General features: G+C 46.9%; 1 protein-coding gene across 1 annotated transcript in view; it reads left to right on the top strand.

Moving 5' to 3' along the window:
- FBLN7 (fibulin 7) overlaps window positions 1-15,583 on the top strand; it is a 49,124-nt gene extending 33,541 nt beyond the window's left edge. Inside the window, exons 4-8 of the mRNA XM_001087308.5 lie at window positions 2,856-2,981; window positions 8,977-9,114; window positions 10,042-10,179; window positions 12,551-12,689; window positions 14,493-15,583. Of these exons, the coding sequence (XP_001087308.3) occupies window positions 2,856-2,981; window positions 8,977-9,114; window positions 10,042-10,179; window positions 12,551-12,689; window positions 14,493-14,865 (914 nt within the window). The 3' untranslated portion in view covers window positions 14,866-15,583. The remainder of the gene's footprint in view (window positions 1-2,855; window positions 2,982-8,976; window positions 9,115-10,041; window positions 10,180-12,550; window positions 12,690-14,492) is intronic.
- Window positions 15,584-20,143: the final 4,560 nt, after the last annotated feature.

Here is a 20,143-nt window from a genome sequence, read left to right on the forward strand (position 1 = left end):
GGCTAATTTTTTGTATTTTTAGTAGAGATGAGGTTTTGCCATGCTGGCCAGGCTGGTCTTGAACTCCTGAGCTCAAGTGATCCACCCGCCTCAACCTCCCAAAATGCTGGGATTACAGGTGTGAGCCACCGCACCTGGCCCTAAGTTCATCTTTTCAATAGGAAGTTTCAGTTGCTGGAACAGCCTGCCCCCATAGGAACCTCCAAAATTTTCCAGGGCAAAGTCTTAATATTAAGGAGACTTTAAGGGGAGGAGACTCCAAACTGGGCGCAACAAGGAAAATAGGTGCAAATGAAAGAGATGGTCGTCCAGACAAAAGTGTGAAGGAGGCAAAGCCGAGAGAGTGTGAGGCCCTGTGTTTGCTCACATTGGAAAAACAACAGAAGTGAGAATTTCAGAGTCATGAAGTTAGCAAAACTATATGCGAAAACTTATTTCACTTAATTATGAGTAATGGAAAGGATTCTTGACAAATCCCATCGAAGCTATTATAAGAAAAAAGAGTAAAATTTCTATAGGCAATAAAGAAATGCCAGAAAGGCATTCCCATAAAACAGATAAAAACTATAACCTAGAGTATCACAGGCAAAAGAAATGTTTAAAGGGTAAAAGCAAGGAAAGAACAGTTTAGATAAAAATGACAAAACACTAAAAAATGAGGTGACTGGAAAAATGGAAGACTGGAAATGAGTTGACAGAACCCAGGAAGGAATTAGAAATAAAAGAAAAAAGTCAGGAAGGAATTAGAAATAAAAGCAAAAAGTTCGGTCACGCATATAAGATCCTTAGCTAGGCTTCATGAAAACAGTAAGTGCTCACGAAACAGCAGATGAAAGCAGGATTATCATCTGGGCTGTGGCTTGCCAGCCCCTGCCATGCACTTGACTGAACGCCACAGCCTGGGACACACATGGGTGTGATGACAACTGTACTTCAATCAGGACACAGAGGGGGTGCCAGGCTGGCCATCAGGCCATTGGATGCCTCTGACTGCATATCAAGATAATAGATAAAGACAGCCTGAATGCAGCCTGTCTAGAAATGAATATGCTGGGCGGATCCAGAGAGGCAGACAGAGTGCACGGTCCTGGGACACCTGTGCGTTTCTCTGCTGCGCCGATGATCCCCAACCCCCATCCACACGGTTCAGGTACAGGTCAGGCTCAGTGCCTTCTTCTGGCGGGCAGCAAAGGAGAGACCACAGCACTGGCCCTACTGGGGCCAAGCTACAAGATACTGGTGGTCACATTTTCTGGCTCTCTGCCCACAACTTCACGGCCTCGTGATCTGCCCACTTCCAGACTATGTTGGTGGGCAACGATGGAGCTGGACAATGGAAAGAAACAGCAACCCCGAGCTCTAAGCAACCCCAAGCATTTGTGTACAGTCATTTCAGACACATTCCTGGAAACCGGTCATCTGCAAACAGGCTGTACGAGGGACAGTGCAACCAGGCTGAGGTTACTGAGAAACAAATGGCTCCTTCTGTAGGGATGAGCGGCATTCCGGCAGTCTGTCTGTTTGCAACAAATAGAAACTGTGTGAGAGTCTAATGACATCCCAAACTCCAGGAGGCTTAAGGGAAGCCTAAGTCCCTCCCATTCCACCCAAAACAAGTCTGTCGTTCTCATTAGGAGCCAAGCACCTGTTTCTTCCTCTTGATAGACACGCAGGAAAGGCTGCGTTTATGCCAACAAGGAAGTGTTTTCCGTTGTCTTTCCGAAGATGATATGGTCAAGTCAGTGAACTGACAAGCCTCTCTCTGATGGAAATGGCCTATTTCTGTGCACTAAAACTGGGCTTAGGGAATTCATAACAAGCACATGTGGCCTATGGGGTTTTGTTTGTTTGGTTGGTTGGTTTGTCTTGTGTTTTTGAGACGGAGTCTCATTCTGTCACCCAGGCTGGAGTGCAGTGGCGCGAACTCGGTTCACTGCAACCTCTGCTTCCCGGGTTCAAGCGATTCTCCTGCCTCAGCCTCCCAAGTAGCTGGGATTACAGGCACCCACCACTATGCCCAGCTAACATGTGGCCTCTGGGTTTTAAAAGAATCATTTTTTTTTCTAATTAAAAAATGTATACGTGATTATTATGGGAAAAGGAAAGAATATAAAAAATCATAAAAAAGCAAAGAAAAATCGCCTGTAAGCCTACCACTCAGAGAAGAAAAGTCTTTTGAGCTTTTTAAAATAACAGTCTCTCTCTCCAAAGACCTTTTCCACAGAAATGTTGTGTAGATGAGCAAGGAACATCTCCCTTTACCAATGTTAAAGAAATGTCAAAAAACCTCTTACCTGGTCAAGCACAGTAGGGCTTCTGGGTGGGAATTTGGAGAACTCGTTTTCCCCAACCCTGGACATTCCAGTGGGCCATCCCTCCCCTTTATAACTGCATTGAATTTTGTTCCTGTTTAAAAGTGTTTCTCCCAGGTGCTGGCTGATGGAGCAAAGGGTTCGTGGGTTGCAGGGCCTGACTCAAAGGCAATGCGGGCAGATGCCACCTCTGTCTGGCTACAGCTGTCTACACCGCACCTTTGCGAATTAGAAAATAGTGCCTGTGGGTGGAGTATGGCCAGGTCATAGGCCAGCTCCTGCACGCAGAGCCCCCGGTGGGCAATGTGTGCCTGGGTGCAGGGCCTGCTGAATGGAGATGCAACAAGGCTGCATATCAGCCCCATCGGCCCCTTGGCAGCTCTTGCAGGTGCAGAGGGCGGAAAGAGTGGGTGGGGTCAGGTAGAAAGTGGGAGTTATCCTACAATGTAAAGGAAGTTACCCCTTCATCGGTTTTTTTTTATTTGTATTTGTTTTAGACCTAGAACTCACATCCTTGTATTTGAAAATTATTTATCTTCCTAGATATCAGTGAATGCTCCAGCCAGCCTTGTCAAAATGGTGGTACGTGTGTAGAAGGAGTCAACCAGTACAGATGCATTTGTCCTCCAGGAAGGACCGGGAACCGCTGTCAGCATCAGGCCCAGACTGGTACGTAGCCACCGTGGGGTTCGGTGAGGACATCCTGCTGTGGGGAGAGGAGGACCCTAGGCATAGGTCACCGAATGCGGACATGTAGGGAGCTCGGTCCCCCTCTCAAAGATAGAGCTTTTCCTCTCTGTTTCACATCCATCGATCCCTCTGGTTTTCTAAGGTGGTCACTTGACAGAGCTTAGCTCTTTGATGCAACCAGAGTTCTGATCCTTCTTATAGTAGAAAACACGAGTGCAAGAACTGACTCCCAACCTAAAAATCCCCTAGACTGGGAATGTGGCCCAAGAAGTTTCATTGTTGCCACCTTTGCTTGGTCACGTTTCTTCTGCCAGCAGAACCACTTTTTCTTTCCAGTGTTCCCATCATATCCTGCAAAATTAGCAGCTATTGATGCAGGTCCAAGTATTTTGAGAGCTGGATAACTATACATTTGACTGGTTTTGAGATTATTATTCACATCTTGAGTCTCAACCTATCTCGACCCAGAAGGTCTACGAAGTCACGTGGTGCTAGGTTTTGCATATGGCAAGAAAATCCAATGATAAGGAATCTGCGGAGGATGGACAGGGGTTCCCGCACCATGCTGCAACCAAGATCTCATTCAGCTCCAAAGATGTCCTATTCCTTCGCCAGAAAATCTGGTGTGTGATGTCTGTTTGTCTTTATTTCTGTATGAAATATCTGTGGGGGGAAGGGACATTGGGGCCAGTGCAGTGTCCAGTGGACAAGAGCTTTATCAATACTTGTGATCCTGGCACTGGACCCAGCCCAAGGTCAGGTTTAAATAGTGTGCCAAGAGATTTGCTGCTTCATGTGCCTTGATTCAGTTCAGCTGAGTCAGCTGGCTGGGCGCTTTCTCAGAATGAGGCTGTTCCCCCGAGCTCAGTGGCCCCTTATAGCTCCTGTCCCTGGGACTGCTTTCTATGGAAACTGAGGTCAGAGCCAGGGCCTTCTTGGATACCTCACGGCCCCTCCCCTTGTTTACAAACAAGAGGGAAAAAGAAATAGGTTCCCTTTCACCCTAAATATGCCAGTCCTGGTCACTGAATGTTCGAAACCCCACTCTTTAGGGTTTCCTCCCACTGTGGGATTTTTTTTTTTTCTTTGAGATGGAGTCTTACTCTGTTGCCCAGGCTGGAATGCAGTAGCACCATCTCAGCTCACTGCAACCTCCGCCTCCTGGGTTCAAGTGATTCTCCTGCCTCAGCCTTCCGAGTAGCTGGGATTACAGGTGTCTGCCACTACTCCTGGCTAATTTTTGTATTTTCAGTAGAGATGGTGTTTCACCATGTTGGCCAGGCTGGTCTTGAACTCTTGACTTCAAGTGATCTGCCTGCCTTGCCCTTCCAAAGTGCTGGGATTACAGGCGTGAGCCACCATGCCCGCCCAAGAGTCTTTAGACAATTGTTGCTCGGGTCCAGGGGGGCCTGTTATAAAGTGTCCCCATGACCAGAATCTTCCCCAGGAATGGGAAGGAGGGGAAGCAAGCAGGCACATCCAAAGCCAGCTCCTATCCTCATAGTCTCCATGAACAGCCATCACACACCTAGGCTCTTGCTCACCTTGTCCCCTAGCCTGACACCTTCCTTCCCATCAGCTGGCCCATGCCTTTCAGCATCCTTCCAGTTCCTTTTTTAAAAATCCATTCATCCTATTTTTTATTATGATAAAATATATATAACATAACATTTACCAGTTTAATCATTTTTAACTGTACAGCTCAGTGGCATTAATCACATTCACATTGTCATGCAACCATCACCACCATCCAGCTCCGGAATTATTTTTGTCTTGTAAAACTGAGCTTCTGTACCCGTGATGGGACAACTCCCCATTGCCCTCCCCATAGCCCCTGGTAATCACCATTCATTCTTCTTTCTGTCTCTGTGAGTCTGACTGCTCGAGGGACCTCATCTAAGTAGAATCATGCAGGATTTGTCCACTTGTGTTTTATTCCCACCAATCCTTGAAAAACTTTCAGAAAAAATAACACTTTTTCCTGATTAGAAATATAATCTGGCCAAGCAAGATGACTCATTCCTGTAATCCCAGCACTTTGGGAGGCTGAGGTGGGTGAATCATTTGAGGTTAGGAGTTTGAGACCAGCCTGGTCAACGTGGTGAAACCCCGTCTCTACTTGAAAAAAAAAAAAAAAAAAGCAGGCTGTGGTGACACGCGCCTGTAATCCCAGCTACTCAAAGGCCGAGGCAGGAGAATCGCTTGAACCCGGGAGACAGAGGTTGCAGTGAGCTGAGATTGTGCCGCTGCACTCCAGGTTGGGTGACACAGCCAGACTGAAGGAAGGAAGGAAGGAAGGAAGGAAGGAAGGAAGGAAGGAAGGAAGGAAGGAAGAAGGAAGGAAGTAAGGAAGAAGGAAGGAGGGAGGGAGGGAGGGAGGGAAGGAAGGAAGGAAGGAAGGAAGGAAGGAAGGAAGGAAGGAAGGAGGAAGAAAGGAAGAGGGAGGGAGGGAAGGAAGGAAGGAAGGAAGGAGAAATTTATGTTCTTGGTAAAAATAAAAAATGTGAACACTTTAGAAAAGTAGAAGAAATACAAAAAAAAAAAAGAAAAGAAAAGAAAAGAAAACAAACAAAACCAGGAACAAAAAATAGTGGTCCATGAACAGACCAATAACGAGTTCTGAAATTGAATTGGTCATAAATAGTCTACCAACCAAAAAAAGCCCAGGACCTGATGGATTCACAGCCAAATTCTACCAGATGTACAAAGAACAGCTGGTACTGTTCCTACAGAAACTATTCCAAAAAATTGAGGAGGAGGGACTTCTCCCCAACTCATTCTATGAGGCCAGAGTTATCTCTATACCAAAACCTAGCAGAGACACAACAAAAAAAGAAAACTGCAGGCCAATAACCTTGATGAACATTGATACAAAACTCCTCAACAAAATACTTGCAAACCAAATCCAGCAGCACATCAAAAAGCTAATCCACCATGATCAAGTAGGCTTCCTCCCCAGTATACAAGGTTGATTCAACATATAAATATCAATAAATGTGATTCATCACATAAACAGAACTAAAAGCAAAACCACATGATTATCTCAATAGATGCAAAAAGGCTTTTGATGAAATTCAACATCCCTTCATGTTAAAAAACTCTCAACAAACTACATATTGAAGGAACAGACCTCAAAATAATAAGAGTCATCTATGACAAACTCACAGCCAACATCATACTGAATGGGCAAAAGCTGGAAGCATTCCCCTTGAAAATTGGCACAAGACAGGGATGCCCTCTCTCACCACTTCTATTCAGCGTAGTATTGGAAGAGTATTGGAAGTCCTGGCCAGAGCAATCAGGCAAGAGAAAGAAATAAAGGCATCCAAATAGGAAGAGAGGAAGTCAAACTATCTCTGTTTGCAGATGACATGATTCTATATCTAGAAAATCCCATAGTCCCGGCCCAAAAGTTCCTTCAGCTGATAAAAACTTCAGCAAAGTTTCAGGATACAAAATCAATGTAGAAAAATCACTAGCATTCCTGTACACCAACAACAACCAAACTGAGAGCCAAATCAGAAAGACAATCCCATTCACAATTGCCACACACACAAAACTAAAATACCTAGGAATACAGCTAACTAGGGAGGTGAAAGATCTCTGCAATGAGAATTACAAAACATGGCTCAAAAATATCAGAGAAGACACAGACAAATGAAAAAACATTCCATGCTTATGAATACAAATAATCAATATCATTAAAATGGCTATACTGCCCAAAACCATTTATAGATTCAATGCTATTCCTATCAAACTACCAAAGACATTCTTCACAGAACTAGAAAAAATTATTTTAACATGTATATGGAACCCAAAAAGATCCTGAATACCCAAGGCAATCCTAAGCAAAAAGAACAAAGCTAAAGGAATCACATTACCCAACTTCAAACTATACCGCAAGGCTACAGTGACCAAAACAGCATGGTACTGGTACAAAAACAGGCACATAGACCAATGGAACAGAATAGAGAGCACAGAAATAAGGCCACACATCTATGACCATCTGATCTTTGACAAAGCTGACAAAAACAAGAATGGGGAAAAGACTCCTATTCAATAAATGGTGCTGGGATAACTAGCTAGCCATATACAGAAGGCTGAAGCTGAACTACTTCTTACACCATAGACAAAAATCAACTCAAAATGTATTAAAGAGTTAAATGTAAAACCCAAAACTACCAAAACCCTGGAAGACAACGTAGGTAATACCGTCCTAACAGAGGAATAGGAAAAGATTTCATGACAAAGATACCAAAAGCAATTGCAACAAAAGCAAAAATTGACAAATGGAATCTAATTAAACTTAAGAGCTTCTGCACAGCAAAAGAAACTATCAAAGGAGTAAACAGACAACTCACAGAATGGGAGAAAATATTTGCAAACTCTGCATCTGACAAAGGTCTAATATCCAGCATCTATAAGGAACTTAAATTTACAAGAGAAAACAACCCCATTAAAAAGTGGGCAACGTACATGAACAGACACCTCTCAAAAGAAAACCTACATCCAGCCAACAAGCATATGAAAAAAAGCTCCATATCGCTGATGATTAAAGAAATGCAAATCAAAACTAGCTGGTGTGAGATACCATCTCTCACCAGTCAGAATGGCTATTATTAAAAAGTCAAAAAGTAACAGATCCTGGAGAGGTTGTGGAGAAAAGGAAACCCTTATACACTGTTGGTGGGAGTGTAAATTAGTTCAACCATTGTGGAAAGCAGTATGGTGATTCCTCAAAGAGCTAAAAGCAAAACTACCACTTGACCCAGCAATCCTGTTACTGGGTATATACCCAGAACAACATTAAACATTCCACCATAAAGACACATGCACTCAAATATTCATTGCAGCAGATAGCAAAGACATGGAACCAACCTAAATGCTCCTTAATAACAGACTGGATAAAGAAAATGTGGTACATGGAGCCAGGCGCAGTGGCTCACGCCTATAATTCCAGCACTTTGGGAGGCCAAGGAGGGTGGATCACAAGGTCGGGAGATCGAGACGATCCCGGCTAACATGGTGAAACCCCGTCTCTACTAAAAAACATATAAAAAAATTAGCCAGGCATGATGTCTGGTGCCTGTAATCCCAGCTACTCCCGTGGCTGAGGCAGGAGAATGGCGTGAACCCTGGAGGCGGAGCTGGCAGTGAGCTGAGATCCCGCCACTGCACTCCAGCCTGGGCAACACAGCGAGACTCCATCTCAAAAAAAAAAAAAAAAAGAGAAAGAAAATGTGGTACATATACACCATGGAATATTATGCAGCCACAAAAAAGAACGAGATCATGTCTTTTGTGGAAACATGGATGGAGCTGGAGGCTACCATCCTTAGCAAACTAACGTAGGAACAGAAAACCAAACACTGCATGTTCTCACTTAATAAGTGGGAGCTAAATGACAAGAACTTATGAACACAAAGAAGGAAACAACAGACACGGCAGTCTACTTGAGGGGTAGGGGAGGAGGGAGAGGAGCAGAAAAGGTAACTATTGGGTCCTGGGCTTAACACCTGGGTAATGTATACCACAATCCCCTGTGACACGTATTTATCTATATAACCTTCACATGTGGAAGGTATTCAAACCTAAAATTAAAAATAATAAAATAAAAAATACACACAGAAACAAAAAATAGTGGCCCACGGTTTTAAACTCTAGTGATCACTGTTAGAATGTTGGGGTGTTCAAGTATTTTTAAGTGAAAACGTGGACTTGCCCTAGCTGTAGCCTGCATTTTCATGCACCATTCTATTCGAGTGCGCTTCCTGTCCTGCGTCCCCTTTGGGTGGGCCCTGGACGGGTCGTCTGGGTTTGTGGTTAATTACTTGTCTTTCCTTTCCCTACTCCAGAGTAAGCTCTTTGAGAAGGGGCCGTACCTCCGTCTTGGTTCTGCTCCCAGCCCCTACCCAAGGTTGGGCCCACGGCAGGTGCGCCAGGGCCCGGCACTGAGCGTGTCTTCTCCCCGCAGCCGCCCCCGAGGGCAGCGTGGCCGGCGACTCTGCCTTCAGCCGCGCGCCGCGCTGTGCGCAGGTGGAGCGGGCTCAGCACTGCAGCTGCGAGGCCGGATTCCACCTGAGCGGCGCCGCCGGCGACAGCGTCTGCGAGGGTAGGCGCGGGCTCCGCCAGGACACTGGGGACAGCAGCGGGAGGACATGGGGTGGGGAAGGGGCTCTCCCCCACCGTCCTCCTGCCGGCACGGGTGGCTTCCTGGGCGCGGTCTCAGAAGGCCTGGCCACTTTGCATTATAGGTAAGTACTGACCTAACGATTGTTAGAAAGCTGCTAATTCATAGAAATCAGAGCTCGCCCCACCTCAGAACCTGGTCCAGCCTATGCCCAAGCCACACGCGCTTGGTTCAGGAGAGGCTTGAGACCCTCCATCCCCTCCGTCCTGGCTGGGATCACATCTACAGGTGGCAAGGAGGAGCTTAAGTCGTTGTGTTGGTAGAGAGGGCCCGGAGCTGGGTAGGGGTGTGGGACTCATTCCTTGGTCCTCTCTGGGCTTAGCTTTCCTGACGGCTCAGTTTTGCTGGGCTCTCCTGATTACCAGAGTTCTCTCCCCAAACAACGCAAAGCAGGAGTTCAAATCTGAGATCTGGTCAGTTGGTGCTAATTGCCTCATTTTACAGCAGCAGAAAGGAGGCCCTCTTACTCCATTCCCAAAGATAAAGAGAGTTAACACGGGGCTGTTAACCCATCCCGGCTTTCAGGGAATAGGCTTGATTTGCCAGCCTCTGCAGAGTCTCCCCAGGTGTCGTCAGCCTAAGACAGAGATGCCCTTCTAGGGCCTAGCACGTCAACTCGCTCTCACTCCTCCTTTTAGCCCTCTGGGCCCTCGGCTTAGGAGAAAGGGAAGTACACCTGCTCCTCTTGCGAGTGCTCTGCTGGGGGTAGGGCATGGCGGCTGCCGGAGGCCCAGCCACTTAACTGCAGCTGCCATTGCTTCCAGGAATTGAGGCATGACTGTTCTGGGTCACAGCAGGCAACACCTGCTGCATGGCTCAGGGAGTCACAGTGAGCACTTCTGTCCGCAGATGTGAACGAGTGTGAGCTCTACGGGCAGGAGGGGCGCCCCCGGCTCTGCATGCACACCTGCGTGAACACCCCGGGTTCTTACCGTTGCACCTGCCCCAGCGGATACCTAACCCTGGCCGACGGGAAGAGCTGTGAGGGTGAGTGAGGCTACAGAGTGCCGCCTGCACCCGGCCACCTGCTGCTGTGGTGAACCCTCAGGACCTCACAATCGGGATTGAGGTGGTTAGGAGAGTCACAGTTTCAGATACATTCGATTTTGAAAAAGCCACGAACCAAAGGGCTTCTCAAAGGTCAGGCCACATCATCATCGACATAAATAGGAAAATGAATTCCTTAACCATCCTGGCAAGTAGTCTTTTCCAACTTTATTCCAGTAACTGGGTTTTTTTTTTTTTCAAGGTCTGGTCACTTCCACCCACTCAACAATGCCTTCAGCTAGGGCTGGACCTAAAGGCAGAGTGGCCAGGTGGTCACCCAGGTCATGGAATCTGGAGGAACCCATGAGGCTCCATGACCCTGTGTGGCCACCTGTAAGTCCACCTCTGAAAGGGGTAGCACCTTACAGGCACTTACGTCTACAGCACCAGGCTCGTTTGATGGTAGCTGAGGACAAGGGAGACGGAGCACCCAGGGAGGGACAAGAGTCGGGGGCATCACTACCCCTGGCTTGAGGGGTACAGGAAGTGAGGGGGCTTACCAGAGCCTGATAGATGGTGGCCATCAAGGACACAGCCACCATCAGAACCACATCCAGGCAGGTCAGGACTCCCTCAGGCTGGGTCACTATCATTTGCCAACCCCAGCTGAAAACCAGTCCGCCTCTCAGGTGCAGAGAGTGGGTTGGGGGGCAGGGGTGCAGGTGGAAACTAACTGGCTCCGGTTTCACCCCAGTGCTGAACCCTGTCCATCAGCAGTGGCTTCCTGGAGGACCGGGTTGAGGTTTCTGAGGCTGATTCCTGGCAGAGTGGGAAAGAACATCATCTGAAGTTGACAAGGAGTGTCAGCAGCAGGGGTGGGAGGCACCTAAGAGGGCAAGAAGGATGTGTGCAGAGTGGGTTGGTTGTAGAACAGAGAGGCTGAGAACCCTGGCAGCAGTCACCATCGTCACTACAGGACAAGTCCCAGGGACCCTGGGTGCCTAACAGGAAGCCTCCTGTGTTTGCCCACCTCCACTTAGGGAACATACAGATGCCAGTTGATGTAAACATGCTGAATCTCCACATGAGCTGAGTCAGAGCACACATCTCAGGCCTGAAGCCCAAGCAGCATCATCCTGACCCTTGACCCTCAAACTACCGTGCTGCAGTGGGCCTTTCGGGGGGAGGACTGGCTCTGCTCCTGCAGGCACACCTCACACTAGGAGGGTGAACAGGCCCACCTCCTCAGCTGGACTCCCCCCCTGGAAACAGGACACAGAGGGGAGCCCCACTGGCTCCAGGCAGCAGCTCTGACCCACCAAGGGAGAATGGGAGAAGAGAGGGCAGAGGGCTCCTCCATGGGCTGATGTGGGAATGTGAGGGGAGGGGTGGCTCCCCGGTGACAACCCCTTGGGCCCCTGCTGCAGGGCTCTGAGGAGCGGGTGACCTGGGGCTGGAGCAGGAGAAGGCATCCAGATAGCCACCCACACTACCTCCCTCCCTCCCACAGTGCTCACAAAGGCCCACCTAGGGTTGCTCGGGGTTGGGAAGGATGGCCTCCAGCGGGGAGACTCTCTGGATGTCTGCAAAGGCAGCAGAGAACGCGTACAAATCATGATATGGAGGTGTCCGCATTCGGCATGGGGAGGGAGACTTTTTGGAAGATTATAATGTAAAAAAAATTTTAAAAATATATATGTATATATATAGATGAAAAATAGCAGCCATGGAGGGTAATGGGGCATTTGGGCTGAGAAGCAGGCAGGTCTGAGAGAAGTGTTGTGACCAGTAACACTCACCTGGTGCTTTCCACCACTCCTGCCACCTGTCATGCCCCAGGGTAGGAGGACAGGATCCCCGGGAGGGGCGCTCCCTGGCATTTCCTCAGGGCCTTGATTCCACACATTCCAGGAAGGCAAGCTTTGTGCTTTAAGAATAAGTGCCGGCCGGGCGCGGTGGCTCAAGCCTGTAATCCCAGCACTTTGGGAGGCCGAGACGGGCGGATCACGAGGTCAGGAGATCGAGACCATCCTGGCTAACACGGTGAAACCCCGTCTCTACTAAAAAAATACAAAAAAACTAGCCGGGCGAGGTGGCGGGCGCCTGTAGTCCCAGCTACTCGGGAGGCTGAGGCAGGAGAATGGCGCAAACCCGGGAGGCGGAGCTTGCAGTGAGCTGAGATCCGGCCACTGCACTCCAGCCTGGGCGACAGAGCGAGACTCCATCTCAAAAAAAAAAAAAAAAAAAAAAGAATAAGTGCCAGGAGCAGGCAGCACCACATTACAGGGCCTGCAGGGCATCTCAGGTGGTTCTGTCTGCAATGGAGGGAAGGTCAGGGAGACGCTCACCCCTTGTATGTCCCATATCTCAGATGTGGATGAATGTGTGGGCCTGCAGCCGGTGTGCCCCCAGGGGACCACGTGCATCAACACCGGTGGAAGCTTCCAGTGTGTCAGCCCTGAGTGCCCCGAGGGCAGCGGCAATGTGAGCTACGTGAAGACGTCTCCATTGTGAGTATCTCCAGGGCGTGCACACCCTCACCCAGGCCTCCAAGTGTGGCTGGGCTGGATGCCTCCTAGAGGTTCTTGGGAGAAGGTACAGTTACGCCATAGAAAGATGAGAGGCCGGAGGCTGGGAGGCTGGCTTCTCTGAATTGCCGTTTCCCCTCAGTGGTTGCATTTAATGCGTTGCTGCTCTGGAGAAATAAGAACCCCATTCCCTATGGGACTGATGTACTAAGTGCTCTCCTACTACATAGAGGATGATGGGGTTGCTGCCACCCCAGAATGGCAAAGCCAGGGCAGGCCACTGGAGGGAAGAAGCTGTTGGTGACATTACCCTGATAAACCCATAGCAGCCCAGGAGACAGGTATAGATCACATGGATTTGGGAGGTGACAGCATTCACATATCCGGGAACTGTAGACTCCCTGAGTTACCCTGCATATCCCATGCAGCCTGCATTATACCGCTCTGTTTTTCCCATAGTACTGGACGATTCTACATCTAGTAACTGCAACTCTTAAACAGCAAGTAGAGCTTTTTTTTTTTTTAAAGTTGGGAGATGGACCTTTAAGGGAATAACTACAACTATCACAAAGCACATACGTTTTCCTCTCAAAAAGAGATCACAAGAGCCCTAGCATTGTCTTTAAAATGAAGTAACAGCCATGGAAGGTAACTTAATTATTTGAATTGCTGTTGAGTTAAAGCAGATTAGAAGCAGCAAGAAAGTTAGTGGCACTGAAGCAGTGCAGTTTGTAGAGAGAGAGAAGACATCAGAACCTTCCTCATGGAGTCACTTGGTGAAGGGATGGGGAACCTGTCTATTATGGCCTCCGGGGCATTCGACCAACAGCTGGATGTGATATTTGACCTGCATAATCATGATGCTACAGAATCACCAAATATACTAGATTGCGTTTGTCTTTTCTGTTTAACAAGATAGAGAAATATCAAAAGCATTTCCATAAGAGCCTGTTTCCAAATGATTAAGGAAAACAGGGCTTCCTGCTTTAAGAATACATGTGATGGCCAGGCGCAGTGGCTCATGCTTGTAATTCCAGCACTTTGGGAGGCCAAGGCGGGTAGATCACTTGAGGTCAGGAGTTCGAGACCAGCCTGGCCAGCATGGTGAAACCCCGTCTCTACTAAAAATACAAAAATTAGCTGGGCGTGGTGGCGGGCATCTGTAATCCCAGCTACCCAGGAGGCTGAGGCGGGAGAATCACTTGAACCTGGGAGGTGGAGGTTGCAGAGAGCCGAGATCATGCCACCACCCTGCAGCCTGGGCGACAGAGTGAGACTCTGTCTAAAATAAAGAAATAAATAAAATACATGCTGCTGTGTTTAGGAAGTTCGCCATATACCGTGTGGGAAGCACCGCATTACACGATGTTGCTAACTAACTGCTGAGGTCCTACCATTACTGAGGGAGGTCGCAGCCCATGGAGAAAGGGCACCTGGTTTGAATATCAGCATTGCCATCGTTATTTAATATTCCCAGGCTTTATTTTTCTGTAAAAATGATAGTAATAGCATAAATAAATATATATGCACACACATACACACGTGCACAGGTGGGCAGGGAGCACCAATGAGCAGGAACAGAAGCAGCGGCGCCCTGCCTTTGCCATGCCTGACACCAGCTACGTTCACCGCCTGCAGCTCCATAGCTCCTGGGTAAAGGACGCGTCGCTGGGAAAGGTCATCTAGGTGACCTCTGCAAGAGGGCAGGTGGGCAGCCGGGTCAGAGCAGCCCCCTCATGAGACTCCCCAAGGCTGACTGGCCCCCATTTTGCCTCTCTGCTCCAGCCAGTGTGAGCGGAACCCCTGCCCTATGGACAGCAGGCCCTGCCGCCATCTGCCCAAGACCATCTCCTTCCATTACCTCTCTCTGCCTTCCAACCTGAAGACGCCCATCACGCTCTTCCGCATGGCCACCGCCTCTGCCCCCGGCCGAGCTGGGCCCAACAGCCTGCGCTTTGGGATCGTGGGTGGCAGCAGCCGCGGCCACTTTGTGATGCAGCGCTCAGACCGGCAGACTGGGGAGCTCATCCTCGTGCAGACCCTGGCGGGGCCTCAGACGCTGGAGGTGGACGTCGACATGTCGGAATACCTGGACCGCTCCTTCCAGGCCAACCACGTGTCCAAGGTCACCATTTTTGTATCCCCCTATGACTTCTGAGGGTACACAGGAGCACCGGGGTGTGGAGATCTGACCTCATTTCTCTTCCCCGAAGGCTCAGCTTGGGGCCCTGAGTGCGTGGACCCTCCCGCCTGCTCCCGCCCTCTCGCCAGTGCACCCAGGCTTCTAGGCCGGCGTTGCACGGTGTCCCATGGAATAGCACAGAAGAGCAGCCGCAAAACTCAACCTGCTGCCATCACATTTTTTTTTTTTTTTTTTTTTTTTCTGCTTTGAGGCCCTTCCCTTAGATTATGCACTAACTTTCTTAAACCTTTTTCATTCAGGGGATGGGTGGCTCTCCAAAATGCTGTGCAAATGGCCTTGTGAGTTTGAACTGCTGGGGAGAGAAAAGCTGGCAATGTGTGTTGGATGACTATCAGCCCTTCTGCATTTTTATAGCCAGGCTTGCTATGAATGAGGCCCTTCTAGTCGTGCGGGGGGGCCTAGTCATGCCTCTGCGTATGTAGCATAAGAAGTGGAGTCTCCTCCCATGACCCACAGCACGTTGTTCTTACCTGCCTTTTCCTCTGTGACATGCCTGCCTGCCTTCTCATCAGAGAGCCACAGGAGGGCCTTAAACCCCACGCAGATCCTTCTAGACCAAGGACCCATTGTTAAAAGCATGGATTCTGCCTGAGTTACTTCCCTTTTGAGAAATCATATCTCAAATACATAACCTGGTAATATAACTGGAAAAATAAAAGCAATTGCTCCTTCCTGCCCGCCTGACTTCTCCCTGAGCATGAGACAGCCCACTTCCTTGTAGGAGGGGATGGCTGGCTCTCTTCCTGTCTGGGTTGGATACACTGGAATAAATGAGTCAGAGAACACAGAGGTGATGTTTGGGACTGTTCCACAATATAAATTTGTTTTGACCACATGGGAGATTGGTAAGGACAATACCTGGCCGTGGAGAGTTTAGGAAAATGCTTGAGTTGTCATGGATTCCATGGCCTTTTGTTTCTGATGAATTCACTACAGGGTGACGCCCTCCAGGTGACCAAAGAGAGAAAACACTGGCCAGAGCTGAGTGGGGTGGGGTAGGGAGGGGTGTAGGGTAGGGTGGGGAAGATCATTCAAGCTAAAACTTAAGAGGTAGAGAATCTGTAAGAAAGTGTCATTATCTAATTACGTGTCAAGCTGCTGGTGAGATTTCGTCACATGTATTTTATTTAAATCTTCTTTGTATTTGCCCTGGTATGAGATGGAGCCAAAAGTGTGTCACTAGTTCGATGATCAAGCCCTACATCAAGATGGTTTCTAAGATGGTTTATTCTTGTACTATTTTTTGAACAAAGATTGAGACCCAGTCAAGAGTTGCTTTTGAAATTTTTCTTCTCCCATGCGCTCAGCTGCTATCTCTAACAACAGAAAAAGGACCTCCAAACTACAGTCACAAGACTTCGTTGAAACATTATCCACAGACTTCCGTTTCTAAATGTAGCTATGCTGGGCCAGAAGCTTGCACACCACCCAGTCCCATGTGTACAACACCAGGCGGAAGAGTCCAAGGGTCTGGCCAGGTTCCTGAATGGGAGATGTCACAGCTGTGGGCTAGGGACAGGGGTGGTTCAGGGGGACAAGCCTCTCACATCCCAGAAGGTGAGGAGTGTTTGGGGAGTCTCCAGAGCAGGTAGCCTATAAGCTGGTATATGATATGACTTTGATGTCAAATAGCCCGGTTTAAAGCAACGATTTCCATCACCAAGATCTGTCATCATCTAACCTGCTTCCCACTGATGAAATCATGCACCCAGCCCCGGTCCCCACAGCACCAAAGTATAATTGGCTGACTGCTTAGGATGTGGATGATGGGTGCGGACGATGATGGCTGGGCACTTCTTGTGGATGATGTGGATGATGGGTCTTTTGTGGATGATGGCTGGGCACTTCTCCCTGTAGAGTGTCTTGTTCTCTATGTGCTCTTTCCCCACTCTCCTCTATGGAATCAACTTTTCTTTTGTCCTTTCAGAGCTCCACTCCACACTAAGAGTAGCTAGTAGTTAACCAGTATCCATTTGCACCCCTTTCCAGGTAATATAGTTTCATATTATTTGAGGGAGGGGCTTCAAGACTTTTTATCAGGCAAAGTTGCAAACATATGCGAAAGTAGAGAGAATAGTATAATGAACTCCATGCCTGAATCAGTGGCTTCGACAATGAACACATGGCCAACTTGTTTCGTTTACTATCACCCCACCTCATGATGATGTTGAAGTAGATCCAATCCTATCATTTCCTCTGAAAATATTTTAGAATGTATCTCTAAAAGATAACTTTAAAAAAAAGGATAACCAAAATACCATTCACATCTAAAACATTAATTCCTTAATACCTTTAAATATTCAGCCATTGTTGACATTTCTCTGAGTGGCTTATATTTTTTTGTTTACTTGCAGTAGGTCTATGCACTGTAATTTTTTGATGCGCCTTTTAAGTCTTTTCTAAATCTGTAGCAGTGGAATTTACACTTCAGCATATTCTGGAATAATCTGAAGGTTTGTTGGAAGACAAAATATTAGGTCATTTATATTGTAGAATTTCTCATAGTATGAGTCTTTCTGAGTGCATCTCTATTTCTTACAAATCTAGAGAGTTAGATTCTAGTTAGGTTTATTTTGGCAAGACTACTTCATTGGTGGTGACAGATCCTTCTAGTAGGAGGTTAGCACCCACTGATTGCACAGATCCATTACTTCTGTAGTGGTTGCAATTAATATTCCAGTGCTATTGATTTTTTCTTTGTTTATTAGCTGACCTACTTTATAAGGAGAAACTTACTCTCATCAGTTATGGTTACCCTGAGATTTGGTTGTATGAGAAAAGTAGGATTGATTCTTGGCTTTCCTCCCTTTATTTTTCAGTTTTCAAAATGAGGTGGTTCACAGGCATCTTTCCAATATGCCCTGTGAGAGTTGTTTTCTTCTTTGAGTACATTATGAACTCATGGTTGAAACATACCTGATGTTATCATGTGTGTTATCATCTGTATTCATAGTAATTACAGTTACTGTCTTTGTTTTTGCTCCAATTGTTCTATCTTTGGTTCTTGGGAGCTGCTTCAAGGTGGCTGATTCCTTTTGACATGACCCTAGTAGTCTTTAATAGTTTCCTAAGTATCTTGTATGATAAGATTTTCATCTTGTATATTTTCTGCCCCAGCCCTGAAATCAGCTGTTTTCCCTCAACAATCCCTGGTTCCTTCTAGTGGGGAATGGTAATTAGATATCAAGATCTGGGTGCTCAGAGTGCTCATTGGTAGCGGTTACATCATCGTATCTTGGCTTTAGTGGCTAGAGCTAGGAAATAAGTATTATTAGTATTTTTTTAAGATAAAACACTACATGAGTTCATGCTGATACTTCCAATTTAATTCAGGACTACTGTGGGTTTTTTGTTGTGTTAAGGGGAGAATTGGCATAGGGACAGGGTCTCTCTGTGTCACTCAGGGTGGAGTGCAGTGGTACAATCATAGCTCACTGCAACCTCAAATTCCTGGACTCAAGCAATCCTTCCACCTCAGCCTCTGAGTAGCTGGGACTACAGGTCCATGCCATTACACCCAGCAAATTTTTATTTTTCATAGTGTTTTTATTTTATTTTATTTTTGAGACAGAGTCTAGCTCTATTGCCCAGGCTGGAGTGCAGTGGTGCAATCTTGGCTCACTGCAACCTCTACCTCCCGGGTTCAAGCGATTCTCACGCCTCAGTCTCCCGAGTAGCTGGGATTACAGGCGTGCACCACCACACCCAGCTAATTTTTGTATTTTTAGTAGAGACAGGGTTTTGCCATGTTGGCTAGGCTGGTCTCAAACTCCTGTCCTCAAGTGGTCTGCCCTCCTCAGTCTCTCAAAGTGCTGGGATTACAGGCGTAGCCACCACGCCTGGCCTTGTTTTCATTTTTAATGCAACTTCATTGATCCTCTGTCTGTTCTCCTTCTCTCATTCTGAAAACCTCCTTCTAAACATCACCAAAATAACTACACATTTAAAAAAATTATTATAAGAACAATGCCAACCTTAACACACAAATGTGATAACTAAAAACAGTTAAAATTGTTTTTTTCTTCGATTCTTGTGTCCTCAACATTTATGCTATTAGGGACAGACAGTCAACTTGCTGTTGTAAAGTTACTTGGAATGGTTCCCCTCTCTGTGGCATGCTCCAAACTAGAATCAGGATTTACTGATTATACCTCCTTCATTTTCCTGAAATTTTTAGAGATTGCTTTTTAATTTTAACTTTGTTCTATAAGTATATAAACTATTAACATGGTTCCAAAGTCAAATCTACAAAACAAAATGTATTCAGAGTTTATCTTCTGACCGGTTCCCTTCCTCCTTCTGCTGTAACCAAATTTTCCCCTTTTATCCTTCCATTTAAGCAACATAAACAAATGATAAATGACAGCATGCTATTTCACACTTTCCTGGACCCTTCTATTTTGCTTAAAATATTGGCTATCACTCCATAGAACCATATAGTATGTTTTCCATTATAAAATGATCCATTATGACAGCATACCATTGTTTATTCAACCAGTCACTCTCGATTGACATTGGGTTGTTTCTCGCCCTTTGCTATTAAAAATATTGCAGCAATATGCATATGTCTTTTGGTATTTTTGCCTTTGTATCTTTAGGGCCAATTTTTCCTCTGTAAGAATTACGTTACTTTCTGCCCCCAACAGCAGTGTATGAGCATTCTTGTTCCTGAATCAAAGAAGGCCCCAGTGACACCTCCAGTTCTCCCATCTGCCCCACCCACCAAACCCTCCTTTGGAAGGACAGAGAGGCCTGAGTGGAGGGGTGTTCTACAGTTAGCCCACCTGCCTGACTTGGGTGTCTGGGTATCAGTCGGCTGCCACCAGGAAGAGACAAGAGGAAAGCTGAATAGATCACGGGCACTTGAGCAGTAGAAAGTTAGCTAGGATTCTGGATGGGTTTTAAAAATCACTTTTAAAAAATTATTATTCCTACAACACTACCAAACCAAAAGGAAAATAAGCCAACAACCAAATACCACTGCAGAGTCACAGTAAACTTGATGTGTTTATTGGGAGTCGGAGCATGTGCCCAAGGAGAGACATGAGGAAGTCAGACTCAAATGAGTCGTTCACTTTCCACCAACCACTGCCTCAGCTTTACCAAGCTCTTACTGCAGGGATGAAAGGATAAACTTTTATGACTCTTAGCTTATACATGTGAAAATCTCTGCGTGTTTATGAGCTGCATGAATATTCCTGAATTTCTGCGGTGTTCCAGGCACTGTTCTACT

The sequence above is a fragment of the Macaca mulatta genome, chromosome 13, assembly GCF_049350105.2.
Source record: "Macaca mulatta isolate MMU2019108-1 chromosome 13, T2T-MMU8v2.0, whole genome shotgun sequence".
In the NCBI taxonomy this organism is placed as follows: Eukaryota; Metazoa; Chordata; class Mammalia; order Primates; family Cercopithecidae; genus Macaca; species Macaca mulatta.